At 40.1% G+C, this 14227-nt stretch overlaps 6 protein-coding genes across 6 annotated transcripts; 3 read left to right on the top strand and 3 right to left on the bottom strand.

The window, feature by feature from the left end:
* Nucleotides 1-995: 995 nt before the first annotated feature.
* Nucleotides 996-3298, bottom strand: LOC108018375 (lysosomal phospholipase A and acyltransferase). The gene is made up of 4 exons (XM_017085923.4): nucleotides 2733-3298; nucleotides 2284-2655; nucleotides 1638-2160; nucleotides 996-1579 (listed from the first exon to the last, which is right to left on the bottom strand). The coding sequence occupies exons 1-4, from the start codon at nucleotides 2887-2889 to the stop codon at nucleotides 1357-1359; spliced, it is 1275 nt and encodes a 424-aa protein (XP_016941412.2). The 5' UTR covers nucleotides 2890-3298; the 3' UTR covers nucleotides 996-1356.
* Nucleotides 3299-3740: 442 nt separating this feature from the next.
* Cdc23 (cell division cycle protein 23) lies at nucleotides 3741-6073 on the top strand. Its single transcript, XM_017069384.4, has 3 exons — nucleotides 3741-4802; nucleotides 4863-5464; nucleotides 5525-6073. The coding sequence occupies exons 1-3, from the start codon at nucleotides 3836-3838 to the stop codon at nucleotides 5987-5989; spliced, it is 2034 nt and encodes a 677-aa protein (XP_016924873.3). The 5' UTR covers nucleotides 3741-3835; the 3' UTR covers nucleotides 5990-6073.
* A 104-nt stretch (nucleotides 6074-6177) lies between these two features.
* On the bottom strand, nucleotides 6178-7866 carry LOC108005246 (lysosomal Pro-X carboxypeptidase). The gene has a single exon (XM_017068442.4). The coding sequence runs from the start codon at nucleotides 7787-7789 to the stop codon at nucleotides 6371-6373; it is 1419 nt and encodes a 472-aa protein (XP_016923931.3). The 5' UTR covers nucleotides 7790-7866; the 3' UTR covers nucleotides 6178-6370.
* A 490-nt stretch (nucleotides 7867-8356) lies between these two features.
* On the top strand, nucleotides 8357-9961 carry LOC108007218 (uncharacterized). The gene is made up of 4 exons (XM_017070856.4): nucleotides 8357-8626; nucleotides 8681-9077; nucleotides 9132-9234; nucleotides 9305-9961. Exons 1-4 carry the CDS (start codon nucleotides 8429-8431, stop codon nucleotides 9849-9851), a joined length of 1245 nt encoding a protein of 414 aa, XP_016926345.3. The 5' UTR covers nucleotides 8357-8428; the 3' UTR covers nucleotides 9852-9961.
* LOC108007227 (uncharacterized) lies at nucleotides 9844-11046 on the bottom strand. The gene is made up of 3 exons (XM_017070867.4): nucleotides 10758-11046; nucleotides 10575-10690; nucleotides 9844-10511 (listed from the first exon to the last, which is right to left on the bottom strand). The coding sequence occupies exons 1-3, from the start codon at nucleotides 10970-10972 to the stop codon at nucleotides 10126-10128; spliced, it is 717 nt and encodes a 238-aa protein (XP_016926356.3). The 5' UTR covers nucleotides 10973-11046; the 3' UTR covers nucleotides 9844-10125.
* Nucleotides 11047-12892: 1846 nt separating this feature from the next.
* Nucleotides 12893-13300, top strand: LOC108011076 (fibrinogen-like protein 1). The gene has a single exon (XM_017076176.3). The coding sequence runs from the start codon at nucleotides 12893-12895 to the stop codon at nucleotides 13298-13300; it is 408 nt and encodes a 135-aa protein (XP_016931665.3).
* Nucleotides 13301-14227: the final 927 nt, after the last annotated feature.

The following is a 14227-nucleotide window of genomic DNA, read 5'->3' as shown; positions in this document are numbered from 1 at the left end:
AGAAGATACACCCGCTTTTGCTAAGAAAACGAAACAAAACAAAGATTTAATAACGATGAAGAGAAATGTAATGAAACCAAAATAGAGACAGGATCTAGAAGAGACACTATGGCTAAATACGATTTTTATACTTTCGATAACATGATTTTTTATACTAACGTAAAAACTTTGAAACAGAACACGCAGAAGTGGCGGACTTTTTGGGGTATCGATTTCAGAATCACTTTGATTTGAGTCAAGGAAGGTAAAGGTCATATTATAGTTATATATATAATACCCGTACATTATATATGTAAAACCCTAACTGCAACTATGGAACGAGAGCACAAATTTTGTTGAACAAAGGGGCAAAACCCTCAAAAGCAGAAAAGAGAAAAACAAAAATCAAACTCTGACAAACAAAGAAAAAATCGTTTTTTAAGTCCAATCCTCAACACACACACACATACACCCACATGCAGCAACATAAAATCAAATATATACTAAATATATAAACATGTATGTATATATTTAGCTAACGAGTAAATAAACAACACCCGCACAAATCGCTCACCTAAACAATTTACGAATTAAATATGCTTTGTAAGCCCAAAAAAAAGCGAAAACCCAAAAACATGACCTGCAGCCAGCAACAAATCTCTAGCGAAAATGTCCACAAATTTAGCCTACGACAGCGATTTCTGTATGAGCAAACAATTTGTAAATATATATTTCTTGATTTTATCGAAAAACCAAATGCGAAACACTAAAATCATTCGACAACCTTAGTTTTATCCTAATTGCAACCAAAACAAACACTTTTTTCTATATCTATCCAGATATCGGAGTACATAAGCGAGAGCATACTTTAAATGGAAAATTATACCAAGAGTAATGAACAATGTCAACTACAATAAATTAGCAAAGTGGAGGCGGGAGGAAAGTGAATGAAATTAAATATTAGTGCAATAATTAACAAATTATTCGGTATAATTAAAATGAAATACATCTAAGTAAACGCTTTGTAAAATACATATAAACAATTTATTAAATGAAAAAATGAAAATGGAAAACAATAAAAACGAATAAAACCAAGAGGAAAATGAAACACTATTGAGTAATAAAAAGCGTTATGCATTGACATTGACACACGTGATTCGATATCTCATCTTATAAGCATAAATCAATAAGATAACAATAAAGAGAAATTACAGAAAATGCAAAAGGAAATTTCTCCTTATTTAGGTTTGTGCTACTTAACGCGATACGTTTATTTAACATTAGAATTGGCGTTGATTGTATAGTTAGATTTTACAGATACCGCATGGGCTTTCGAAATCAAGAAACTCTTAACCTATTAAAACAGGATACTCGACATTATGGCTGCTGCATGACTGTGCGAACATATTTGAGGACGTCTGGATTGGACAGGATATGCATGTGATCCACTCCTTGTAGGGCCAGTGTGTTTACAGGCGAGCTGCTGTAGCCCGACCAATATTGGCAGGCCCGCAGAGAACGCTGATTTACGGTTCCATCGCCCAGGCCCATAATCAACTTGGGCGTTTCCCCAGCAATATCTGACTTTTTGTACTGCAATCTGTTGGATTAAACAAGAGTTGCTTAAGTATCATCTTTCTTGCACTATCGTTACTTACCTCTCCACCGTGTCTATGCCATCGCCATACAGACAATGCAGCTCCACATCAGGTGGACTAAAGTTTTGGCTATAGCGAATCGTGTCCTTGCGCATTTCCCAGCCCGTCATGTAGTCAATGTCGTTAAAGAACTCCTTGAGCTGTGCCATAGTATAGTTTCTGCTTGGGGTCGTGGCCAGAACCTCGGAAGGCTTCCAAAAGAGTGGAGACGGTAGCAGCCAAGCAGTTGATGGGTGTGTTATTTGCTCCTCCTTAAGGATCTTGGCGCTCAGGGCAAACGAATCGAGATCGTCGCCCATGGCAAACACTTTCACCGCCTTAAAGCTGCCCGCCCAGGCTCCCGCCAAACTGATCAATCGCTTCACATATTTGGCCTTCCACTGGACGGTCTGCTGCTGCAAAAAAACCAGGGTCATGGAACTTCCCATGCTGTGCGTGATGAAGGTGACGGCCGACTGATTGTTGGCCTCATAGGTGTCCTCAACCAGATGCTTGAGATCGATGAAGAATTGTTTGTTCTCATCTGAAGGGAAATAATGTATTGCATTAGTTATAATGGCTTTGGTAAAGGATAGTTTTAACATTAAAACTAATCCATTATAGGATTTTTTAAATACATCTGGTTAAGTCAAGAAATTTCACTCACTTGGCGCTTTTCGGAAGTCGTACGGAGCTCCGTGGATGTTCTGCTTGCGGACATAGCCCAGATCCACTAGCACATTGGCCACATCCTTGAAGTAGGCCCCGGCACTGTTCTTGGTAGGATCGATCCATTCGACGACCTCCGGATTTCCCCAACCGGGAATCCTGGTCTCCACACCAGGCGTATTGTGAGTGGTCCTGGTGACCTTGTCGTAGTACAACTTAACATTATCTATCCAGCAATAGACCATGGGAATAACCAACTGCTCCAGATCGAGCCAGAGATTGTACCAATCGTGGGTCTTCTGGCACACGAAATAAGGAGAGTTGGACTTGTTCAGTCGGGCGTCCAGTTGAGAGCCTCCATCTCCGGGAACTGAAATATTATAAATTATTATAATGATGATATACTGAAACCACTTGACCTTCGTAGGTAAAAATCAATATACTTACCGAAAATCACAGGCGAAAGCTTGGGCTCTGGAGGCGGAGGGGGAGGTGGAGGAGGAGTGTTTGTACTGTGTCTTCTGGTAAAGGGCCAAAAGCATTCGCCAAGACCCAAAAAAGTGGTCAGTAGCAGCACCAGAAATATTCCCGATTTGAGCCTCATTGTGCGATGTGCGTTGCGTTGTAAACAAAGCAGGAGTGACGACTATATAGCCCCTATAGCTTCAGGTTATCGGATCGCGCCACTCAATTGAAGCCAGATAGGGGTCTCCTTTTCATAAACAAGTGAATCAGACGAAGCTTTATGATAGTATTATTATGCATTTAAATTTTGCTTCTGTTGTCTGCGCAGTTTCATTGAGCAGTGATTTGACCTTTAAACTCTATATATATATATGTGCGGAACTTCGGGGGTCGCATTCCCCCCTTCGAAGACGACGTCACGAGCGTCAGTTAATAATTAAACAAAGTAATTTATTCCACAAACATGTTGTTCTTCCTAATCTTTGTTGTTATTGCACAGTTTGTTATGGTTATTTTTCCCTTTTCCCTCTTCTGTTACCACTCTTCTGCTAGTGTGACCAGGTGAACATTGTTGCGGTTTGAAGATAAGAAAAATTATCTGTGAACTGGTCACGGGTCACGGTTAAAGGTAGGTACATTTCCAAAATTGTTCCCTTTATCATTTTCCCGCCAAAGGTTTTTGTTAAAACATGTATACATTTTTATTTGTAAAGAAAATCTTTAAATAGGTTAACTTCTTTACATTTGTTGTTGCTTACACAAATATACTAAGTCACCAACATATAGAAAAGACGAAGCTGGTAGTGCTCGAAACCCATTAGATTGGTTAGATAAACAAATCTTAAGTTAACGTTAAATTAATAAATACATATAAATAGAAAAAGTTACTTAAAAATTGTACCTAGTGACTTGCGTTTCCCAGCACAGTTATTATTCCGTGCCTGCTCACCAATGGGAATACCGCCACCCTCTTGTCGATAACCATTTATCGCTGCCCAACTTTTTTGTTTGCACACCACTAGGCGAAGCGCGCCGGCAAATAAATTGTTTTTATAGCTTATCCATACGAATTTAATCCGATCGAGATGCAGGAGTTCTTCAGCGTGTTGCTGCCGGATGTTAAAAGGGAACTGCGCCGCGGGATCATCGAGTGCTCCAAGCGGGGCCTTCTGCACAGCACCAAGTGGCTGGCGGAGATGCATCACGGATTGGGCGATGTGCACATAGATAATGAAGCTCCCGACGAGGATCGCACATTCAGCGAATGTCAGCTGGAGGGGATTGCGCCGGCCGAGTATAGCGACTACTTTTTGGCCAAGAGCTACTACGATGTGAGGGAATACGACCGGGCGGCTCACGCGGTCAGGAACTGCGAGAGCAGTGTGCCCCGCTTTCTGCACTTCTACTCCACCTACATGGCCAGGGAAAAGCGCCGACTGGACTCAACCACCGACCAGGCCAATCTCCACGAGCCGAATCAAATGCGGGATCTCGCCGACCTGTTGGCCACATTGCGCATGGAGTACGGCAAGAGTCGGCTGGACGGCTATGGCATCTATTTATATGGAGTCGTCCTGAAAGCACTGAATCTCAACCAGGCCGCCGAGCAAATGCTCATCCAGGCCATCAGACTGGTGCCCATGCTGTGGAGCGCCTATCTGGAACTCTCACCGCTTATTATGGAGAAGAAAAAACTGCTGAGTCTGCAGCTTGGCGGTCACTGGATGCGCCACTTTTTCATGGCGCATACTTACCTGGAGCTATATCTCAACGATGATGGGCTGAAAATCTACGAGGACCTGCAGGCATCGGGGTTCAGCAAGAGTATCTACTTGATTGCCCAGATGGCTCTGGTCTATCACAACAAGCGGGATGTGGACAAGGCGATTGAACTGTACCAAGCACTGCTCGAGAGCGATCCCTACCGACTGGACAATGTGGACACGTACTCCAATTTGCTGTTCGTCAAGGAGATGAAGACCGAGATGGCCCAGTTGGCCCACAAGGCTGTGAGCATCAACAAGTATCGTCCCGAGACGTGTTGTGTGATAGGTAGGCTTCATATTTCACTATAAAAATGTTATCAGATAATTATCCTTGATTCACAACCAGGCAACTACTATAGCATCCGCTGTGATCACCAGGTGGCCATTTCCTACTTTCAGCGTGCCCTGAAACTGAATCCCAAGTACCTGGCCGCCTGGACCCTGATGGGTCACGAGTTCATGGAACTGAAGAACACGAATGCAGCCATACAGAGCTATCGGAAGGCAGTAGAGGTCAACAAGCGGGACTATCGCGCCTGGTATGGCCTGGGTCAGGCTTACGAGATCATCAAGATGCACTACTACAGCTTGTACTACTTTAAAATCGCCCACCAACTCCGACCATACGACTCCCGCATGCTGGTTGCCTTGGGCGAGACGTACGAAAAGCTAGACAAGTGCGAAAATGCGGTGAAGTGCTACTGGAAGGCCATCGATGTTGGCGATATAGAGGGCATTGCCATGTACAAGCTGGCTAATCTGCACGAGAAGCTTGGAGATCATGAGACTGCGGTCCATTGCTACATCATGTACTGCGAGGACGAAAGGGCGGCCACCGATAAGCAGAGTCTCTACCAAGGTTTCATCACGCTGGCAAATTACTACGAGAAGAAGGGGGAATACGAGAGAGCAGCCTATTATGCGTACAAGTGTCTGGACTCTGATGATGTGGGTACATTTCATTTAAAGTAAAAACAATTAAACTAATAAAATTATCCAACCCTTCAGCGCAAAACAGAGGCCAAGGCTTTGCTAAAGACAATCGACTGGAAGCGCAACGCCGAGGGGCAGAAGAAAACTAAAAGTTCAACGGCCGTGGCGAATGCAGAGACAAGTTCCGAGGATGAGATGGAGTGGGAGCTGCAAGATGTACGTGTCCGAGTGCCTTTCACCTCCATAGCAACCACGACGACCACAACGACTGCGACTTCTAGCGCGGGTAGCTCGAGTAGCTCCGCGATCAGCCTCCGTCCGGGTCGCAACTTGCTCGAGGGAATGCGTCGATCGCAGGCGAACAGGACGAGCTTAAACCCGGCTGCCAGCAGCACCGCAACCACGACCACAACGGCAACTGCTGTCACAACGGCCACCGAGGAGACGCCTGGCACATCTGGCGGCACTGCAAATCCATCTGAACAGCCGCCATCGGAAGATAACAGCTCAATGGAAGTGTCCAGCGTGTCCATCGATTAGTCAAATGCGATCCAATTGTAAAATTTTTTATTTGTTTTTATGAATTATATTGGCAATCCAAGTAAATATAGAAACTAGTCCGTATTCAATTTGAGTTCAAACCTGGCCCGGCCAGGATCTCCACTAAAATCAGTTAATAAAAAACATTCTACAAAATCATAAAATTCTGCACTAATAATTTAAATAACTTGAATTGAAAAGTAAATATATTTATTAAAAAATTTCATATTTATTATATTTTTAAAAAGTGTTACAAAATATAGATTCGAAATCTTCCAATACATTTTCATTTGTTCCAAAATGTGTATTCATAATATCAATAATTTTTGATTACTTCGGCTTTAAGTTAAGCTTAGAAAAATTTGTAAAGGCTATCTCATTTCAGAAATCTTGGATCCACCGTTCTATGATGGCTGCCTCCTTGTTGCGTGCATCGCGTACTGAAGGTGGATCAGCCGGATCGCTATGGCGCAAATCCAGGTGATGAGCCCCCTCCGGTAGAATGATGACGAAGACCTTGTCATTGGGGGACTGCAGCACACCACCACCGCTCCAGGGATCCAAAAGACCGTTGCTGAAGATGATATTGGTCACAGCCTCCAGGTTTCTGCCGCCATAACGTAGAATTATGTCATAGGGCTTGGGCGTGAGGCGATAGTTCTTGTAACACTTCTCGGCGACCTCCTTGAAGTTCCAGCTGGATGTGCGGAACATGGTTTCGGTGGCGTTGGAACAGAAGGGCATCACCATCTGGTTGCAGCTCTGAATATTCCAGCCGGACTCGTCGGCACTAGAGCTAACCGAAATATCCAGGCACTTAGAGGATCCTGTGTAGTTGGTATAAACCGCCAGGGCACTGGACATAGCGTGCAGCAAATCCGCATCGGTGGTATGCAAATCCTTGAGGTAAAAGCACACCTGCCTCACAGGATAAGCTGGCAACGGAGCCAGGAAACTGCTATTGTAAGGATAGTTCACCATGGCGAGGTTGCTGTAGACTTCTTCAATGTAGTCCAGGAACTTTTTCAGATCCTCATCGCTCTTAAGCGGAGTGCAGAGGTGGAATGCATCCGATATCTGCTTCTTGCCGGCATCATTCCCTCCCAGGGTCTGAAAGAGTTTCCACGACTTCCCAATGTTCACTGTGCAGTTTCCGTTGTAGGCATTCTGGAAGACCGAAGTAACAATCCTGGAGAAGATGTCACAATCGGTTATCCCGGGGAACTGCAGAATGGGAGCTGAGGCGGCCAAAGCACCCGTGACCAAATGCGGATACTTCATCCGGAACCAGGCGGCCAGCATTCCGCCGTAGGACCCGCCGAAAGCCACTACAGGCATCTGGCGATCGTTCCTCAGAAAAGTGATCAGCATGGCGTAATCCTCCAGGGTCTGTTCCACCGTAAAATAGGCCAAGTGCTCTGGCATGCTGGTGTTGAAAGTGGAACTACCGAACGGCAGGGACTTCCCGTAGTACCGATGCTCCGCGAAGATCACCAGAGCCCGCTGTCTCTCAGCCTGTTCCCACAGGAATCCGGTATTCTGGGCAAAGAGTTCGATGTCCCCCTCATTTCCCGTGTAAAAAAAGATCGGAGTGCGGGCATTGGCCTTGTCCACAAAGGTGTCGTTGTACAAATACCGGATGTTGAAGGTGGCGTTGATCAGGAAACTGAAGTGATCCAGAGGCACCTGGAACTCCTTGATCTCGTACTTGAACCTGGGAATCTCCGAATTGCATCCCGTGATCAGCAGGGCTCCCAGAACTGCTGGCAATGCAGCTCCAATTACAAGGTCTACTCCCATATCGGGCGAAATCAGATGACCAATTGAATGCACAATTTTTTCCGTTCGTTATCTCTAAGCCGGGTTTTATATATATACTTTTTGCAGTGTTACCAGGTCTGAAAATTCCGTCTATAAAGGGGTTGTATGGAATTTAAAAAATAGGTAACAGAGGTTTTCAAATTCTATTTTAAATTGTTAAAAATTAAACGGTTATTAGTTTTTAAACTTATTAAATTATTAATTTATTGAAATTATGGATTAGTTACTAGTTTCTAAACTCTTCAATTAGTTTTTATCTTAACTTTTTAAAAAATAAATATATTTATAAATATATGTTTTGAAATGGTGAAAAGTATAAATAGAATAAACGGCTTCATAATGTATGCTAAAACATTTGAAAATACAAATGTACCCGAAAAGCTGAAGCATAAAAGGAAAATTATTTATAATTTTTTAACAAATTGAAGTATGATTTTTAAAAATGTGCCTTTTTTTTAAAATTTTACTTATGAAACATAAAGGTACTCTGAGTACATCATTTTGGATACTACTCAACACTGAATACTGCTATCGATAAATTTTGGTAAACAGCTGCAACTTTGGCTCATTTTGGTTTGAGTTCGATTTTGTTAAACATTTTACAAGAGTTCGAAAACAATGGAAGATAATAATAAAACCAAAGATAATGACAAAAATAAAAGAAATGATTTAATTGGCCTAGTGTTACTTATGCAGGAGCACAACAACAGATTTTTGCAAAACATGTTGGAGTTACAAAAGTTGGATGAGGAATCAAGCAAATTGTGGATTTCCATGATAGAGGAAGACCGCGTCTTTTTGCCAACCCAGCGAGATGTAAGTAATTAAGGCCAATACCTTCTAGATCTTTAAATCATTAACAAATTACAGCATCCAGACGGCAAATTTTGGGAGCGAGATGTTCCAGAATGCTCCGATGATGTTTTTAAGGACCATTTTCGCATGGAAAGGGAGCACTTCGATGAGATAGTCGAGTCCTTGGAAAGTATTCGAGTGAACCAAAGATCCCCGAGCGAAATTCCATTCGAGAAACGCATAGCTATAGCCCTTTATACAATGGGATCGTCTAAGGATTATCGCAAAGTGGGCAGGTTATTTGGCGTCCCATCCTCGATGATACCTAAAATCCTGAACGAGTTCTGCAGGCAGATTATCAACGTTTTTGCTCCAGAACACTTGCCTAAAGAATTTCTCACCCAAGAGAAACTGGAGGAATGTATTCAGGGCTTCGAGGAACTGGGCTTCCCTCAATGTTTCGGAGTATTGGGTAATGTAGAGCATATTGTAAGTCAATCATGGTTTTTAATAATTACTTTTGTAGATGGAACACATATAGAGATACGTCCTCCTGTCTCCGATGCCGAGGATTATTGTAACATTAAGGGCTGGTACTCTACTATACTCATTGCTCTGGTAGATCACAGGTAAAAAATCCCACTTTGAATATATGTATAGCAAACTTAATCCAAGATGTCTACTTTAATTGTCTTCTAGGGGCAGATTCCTTTATGTAAATACAGGCTGCCAGGGTCGCTGCAGCAAGTCGGAGATATATGAAGCCAGCACCCTGAAGAAAAAGTTAGCTTCAACTGATATTTTGAAGGCCAATTCAATGACCATCGATGGAGTCGATGTGCCACCGTTTCTTGTTGGCGATTCCGCCTTCCGATTTTCAACAGCCGTCATGAAGGCTTACCCATTTGATAATTCTGGAAACGAGAATGAGATTATTTATAACGATGCTCACTCCAAAACAAAGAGGCTAGCTGAAAAGGCTTTTCGCCACCTTAAAATGCGCTTTTTCAGGATTCATAAAGGACTTGATAATCGTTGCCGCAAAGCGCCCGGCGTTATTGTTGCCTGTTGTATATTGCACAATTTTCTAGTTGGCAAAAACAGCGAACTTATGGAGAAATGGAGAATTGATGATAACCATCGCTCACAACCAGAGGAAAAAGATAGTCTAACAGACCTTCTGGAAGCTCCGGAAACTCTGAGAAATGTGATTTCGCATTATATTAACAATCAGCCAGAGAGATGATAATGTAATATATTTCATTATTTTGAAATGTACCATTAGGTTTCTATTTTTACTACTATATCGCCAATGAATGAAGTGCTAGTTACCTTTATAATAAAAGTAATTTAAGCACAATTTTTTTTCTATACATGTTGCATCTACATATGTTACAAAGGAGTAGGCCAACAAAATCAGACCTTTAATGTGTTGGAAATTATACAATGAAGTATTAAAGTAATCTTAATTTAGCCTATTATATGGCACAACTATAAACTTATTGTTTAATTCTAATTTGCTACAATTTTTGCAGCATGTCCTCATGGAATTTGGCGTTTTCCTTCTCCATTCGTTCCATGGTCATTTGAAGCCTCTCCAAGGCGATCAGCCGTCGACTGGCAAGGTTGGTCAACTCCTTCCTCATAAGCTTAAGTTCTTTATTGCGTTCTTTTGTGGCTGCTAGCATTCCTGCCTCAAAGGGTGTCATATCATCCTGAGAAAGTTTTGCCTTCTTACATTGTGGCGAGTAGGGCAAGTCATCACATAGGCTTCCTGGATTCGACAGCATTTCCAATGTGCGATCCCAGGAATTAGCATCCTCGTCACTTAAGATTTCCGGCTGATCCAAATCATCACCTAAGCTCTCGCTTTTTACTGAGAGGGGCTCCTTTTTTCCATTTTCATCTGCAATCAAGTGATTTTTTTATTGCGTTTTGAGTGTGAGGCTCTAATAAAAATAGTAAATACCTGTGCTTTGTTCCATTAAATGATCATATTTGACTTTAGCTGGTTTCAATACTCCCAAAATTCGACGAATTCTGGAAAAGTGCTTCCATTTCGAGTTCCCCTCCCTGGCTTCTATTCTATTTGGAATAATGTTAATGATATTTATGACGAAATAAATTAATAAAGTCATTAAATGTTTATTACTTGTATTTGCGGGTTATGTTGTCTAGTTTGGTGCGCACATCCTTCATTTCAACGCCTATAAATCCGGCCTCGTCGAGTTTTTCCGCCATTGCCTTGCATACAATAGTGCTTTTTTGACCAGCTCGAATGGATGCAATATTTTCCTCCCACAGGTCAAAAAGCAATTCTTCGTAGTATTGTGACCATGAAAGTGGTTTTCGCTTGGGGTAGTTCATCTTTAAAATTTTAGTCACTTTATTTAGTTCAAAAACAATCAAAACATTGCTGGATTTTAACAGCTGTTCTAGTGATGGCACTTTATGCAAGTCGTTTCGATAAGAAACCAACATTTTCTGCTACTGTCGATTAACACTAGATGTCGCTGTGTCGCAATATACCAGTGTAAAATGTATGTAGATTATACATCATTTTTACTCTTATCGTATTTTTTTTACGATACGATATAATTTAAAATAACGATATAACTTTAAAATTTCTCTGAAATTTAAAGAATCAAGCGTTGCCAGACCAAAAAAATGCATTGGGCCAACTTTTATTTTTTGATTTTCTCGACTTCTTGGGGTCGAATCGAAAAATATTAAGTACAGAATTGTTTAGAATGAAAATATCTATCGATCTAGATAGTTTGCAACCATATCCGACTTCTAGAAATCTATTAAAAATCGATTTAAAAAATCGGGTCCCCACAATTTTGTTTATTGCTCCCTTCACAGAGGTTGTACCAATATGCAGGATAAGCCTGGTTATTGGGCGTTAATTCAAGCTTCATGTCAGAAAGTATCATTGAGCTAAAGCCGTCAGTTTTTGAGAAAATCGCTTAACAGTGAATGCACCTCGGATTTTCCCTATACAAATTTGAAGCAGAAAGTTCCAAGACAGGAACCACTATGTAAAAAATGTATTCAGGACACTAACCATGTGGGATAAAATTATGTTTCGGCGCTATCTCTATTTTTAGTTAATTTGACTTTCACAGACGTTGTACCAACATGCACGGTACCTCGTTGGAAAGGAAATTCATTTTACTAATAACTTAATGCGGTACTGCGAACAAAAAGCCGTCAGTTGTTGAGAAAAAAGCATAGTTGCTATGCAGAATGGGGGTCAAAGAGAAAGACGATGTTGGTGTTACCAGCTCAGGAAAATGATGACTCATGTTCATGAAGAGGAAGAACACATGGCGCCTTGATTCAAAAATATTGCATTTCCCGAGCTTGATAAAAGTGATGAAGAACGAGAATGGATAATATAAAAAATAGGAGAAAAAAGATAAATGGAAAATTTGAATCCGCAAAACAGGACCCAATCATAGGCAATTTGAAATAGTGGACACCTAATTAATCGCTACGCAATTAAGTTCATCATCTAGTTTTTAATACTATCATTATATATTGTAATATTATATATTATAATTTACATATTATTATATTATAAGTCTTATGGATAAAAATACATACAATTTGAACAAGATTTTTTTTTTAGATGACCAAGTTTTAGCGAATGACTTGGGAAATCCCTTCGGAAAAATTCGGAAAAAAACAAATTCCAATAGTATTACCACCGAAAGTTTTTTTGTGTCACTTCCAAAATGTATCAAATGTATGTATTATTTTTAAAAATTGGATTGTTAACTTATGAATGAATTAAAAAAAAAAACAAAATAAATGATATATTAAGAGATGTATTAAAAAACAAAAGTAATACGTTTTTTGCTGAATTAAACTAGTCATACAAATATGATGTGGTGGTTTTTTAGCGCTAAGCGATAATATGTTTAATACATTTTAGGATAAGTGTGCTCTAGTGTTAAGTAAAAATTGCCTATATAAACCGCATTTTAGAATGCTGATTTAAAATTATTTCAGCGTCCGCGACGTACGTACCTCCCAGTTATAAAAATGAAATCGTTAATCCTTAAGATTTCTTTGCCGTTTTTGTGTTTAGAGGTTTTACGTCAAATCAGTGCAAACCCAGTTTCAACAGTGATAAAATTAGATTGTGACGAAAATTGTATAGGGATGCTCATCACCTCAATTTCAAATATTGTACATAAAAAACACTTTCTTATGGACTTGGAAAGTCGCCTAATAAAAGCTGAAAGCCGAAGCAAATTGCTATCTGAAGAAATATCAGAAATGGGATGGACGACCATTCAAAAACGTTTTGACGGCTCCGAGAACTTTGATCGACCTTGGAAGGATTACAAAGATGGATTCGGCGATTTAGATGGCGAATTTTTTATTGGACTGGAGAAAATTCACGTAATGACTCAAAAACGGCCCCACGAACTGTATATCAAGCTTGGAAAGGTTGATGGATCCACAAGCTACGCTTATTACAAGGATTTTAAACTTGGCAGCGAGGAAGAATCGTATGCGCTAAAATCGCTGGGGAAATACTTCGGAACAGCTGGAGATTCCCTACAATATCATGTGAACGAAATGTTCACCACGTTTGACAGGGATAATGACAAATCTGAAACTGGTAATTGCGCTTCGCCTGAAGTAGGTGGCTGGTGGTACCTCAATTGTAGTCAAAGGTAGGCAACATGATAAACGTTCAAATATGGCAATCTAATAACTAAATATTGCAGCTCTCTCAATGGAAAATACTATAAAGAGGGGTACGTTGTGGGTTCCAAAGGGAATGGAATTACTTGGGGTTCTTGGCATGACAACAACTGGGACGAATCGCTCACCTTTGTTGAAATGATGATTAAGCCTAAAGTTTTGAGCCCAAAAGTTTGAATGATAAGAATGGAACTATTTCGTATGAACTTGTGATAAAACTCTAAGGATAGTAGAATAATTTTATCTGTTTTAACTAATATTTATTTTAAAATGGGAAGTATAGCTTATAAGAATATTAATAGTAATTATATAACAAGATAATAGTGAATGTGTTTAGTGTTATAATTCGACTGATATTGTGGGCTGTTCTAATGAAATAATTATAAATGTAATTATAATTATAATTAACAAAACCATTCCACTATATTTCTAGGAATAAGCCATTCTAGGCCCTATTCCAGTTAAATTATTTTTTTAAATCAAAGCACAACATGATCTGATCGCATGAGCTATGGAAGTTATTAGTCATTAGTCCCTATGTTGTAGATCATATCTTGTATATGTTTACAAGTGTTGAGCTGAGCCCTACGACTCAAAAATATTTTCAAGATGATTTTTAGAGTGCGTCATGTTTTTATGACGTACATATGCTCTAGAGCTAAAATATCTAAATACTACAAAATTATTTTAAAATATTTTAAAATATTTTTGGCTTTATAATAAAATGTACTAAATATTAAAACTTTTACTTTAAGCTTGGGTACTAAAACATAAATAGATATGACAAACGTCCTGCTCCAGTTTATTGAACAAAGTACTCACTATTCCATATATAGATTTTAGTAAGTAGGTGTTTCGATATAAACATTTATTTGAACATATTTACCTATATACGATTGT

This window comes from Drosophila suzukii, chromosome 2L (assembly GCF_043229965.1).
Source record: "Drosophila suzukii chromosome 2L, CBGP_Dsuzu_IsoJpt1.0, whole genome shotgun sequence".
NCBI classification, from domain to species: Eukaryota; Metazoa; Arthropoda; class Insecta; order Diptera; family Drosophilidae; genus Drosophila; species Drosophila suzukii.
The sequence above is the reverse complement of the archived record's forward strand: the minus strand, read 5'-3'. Positions and strand labels throughout refer to the sequence as shown.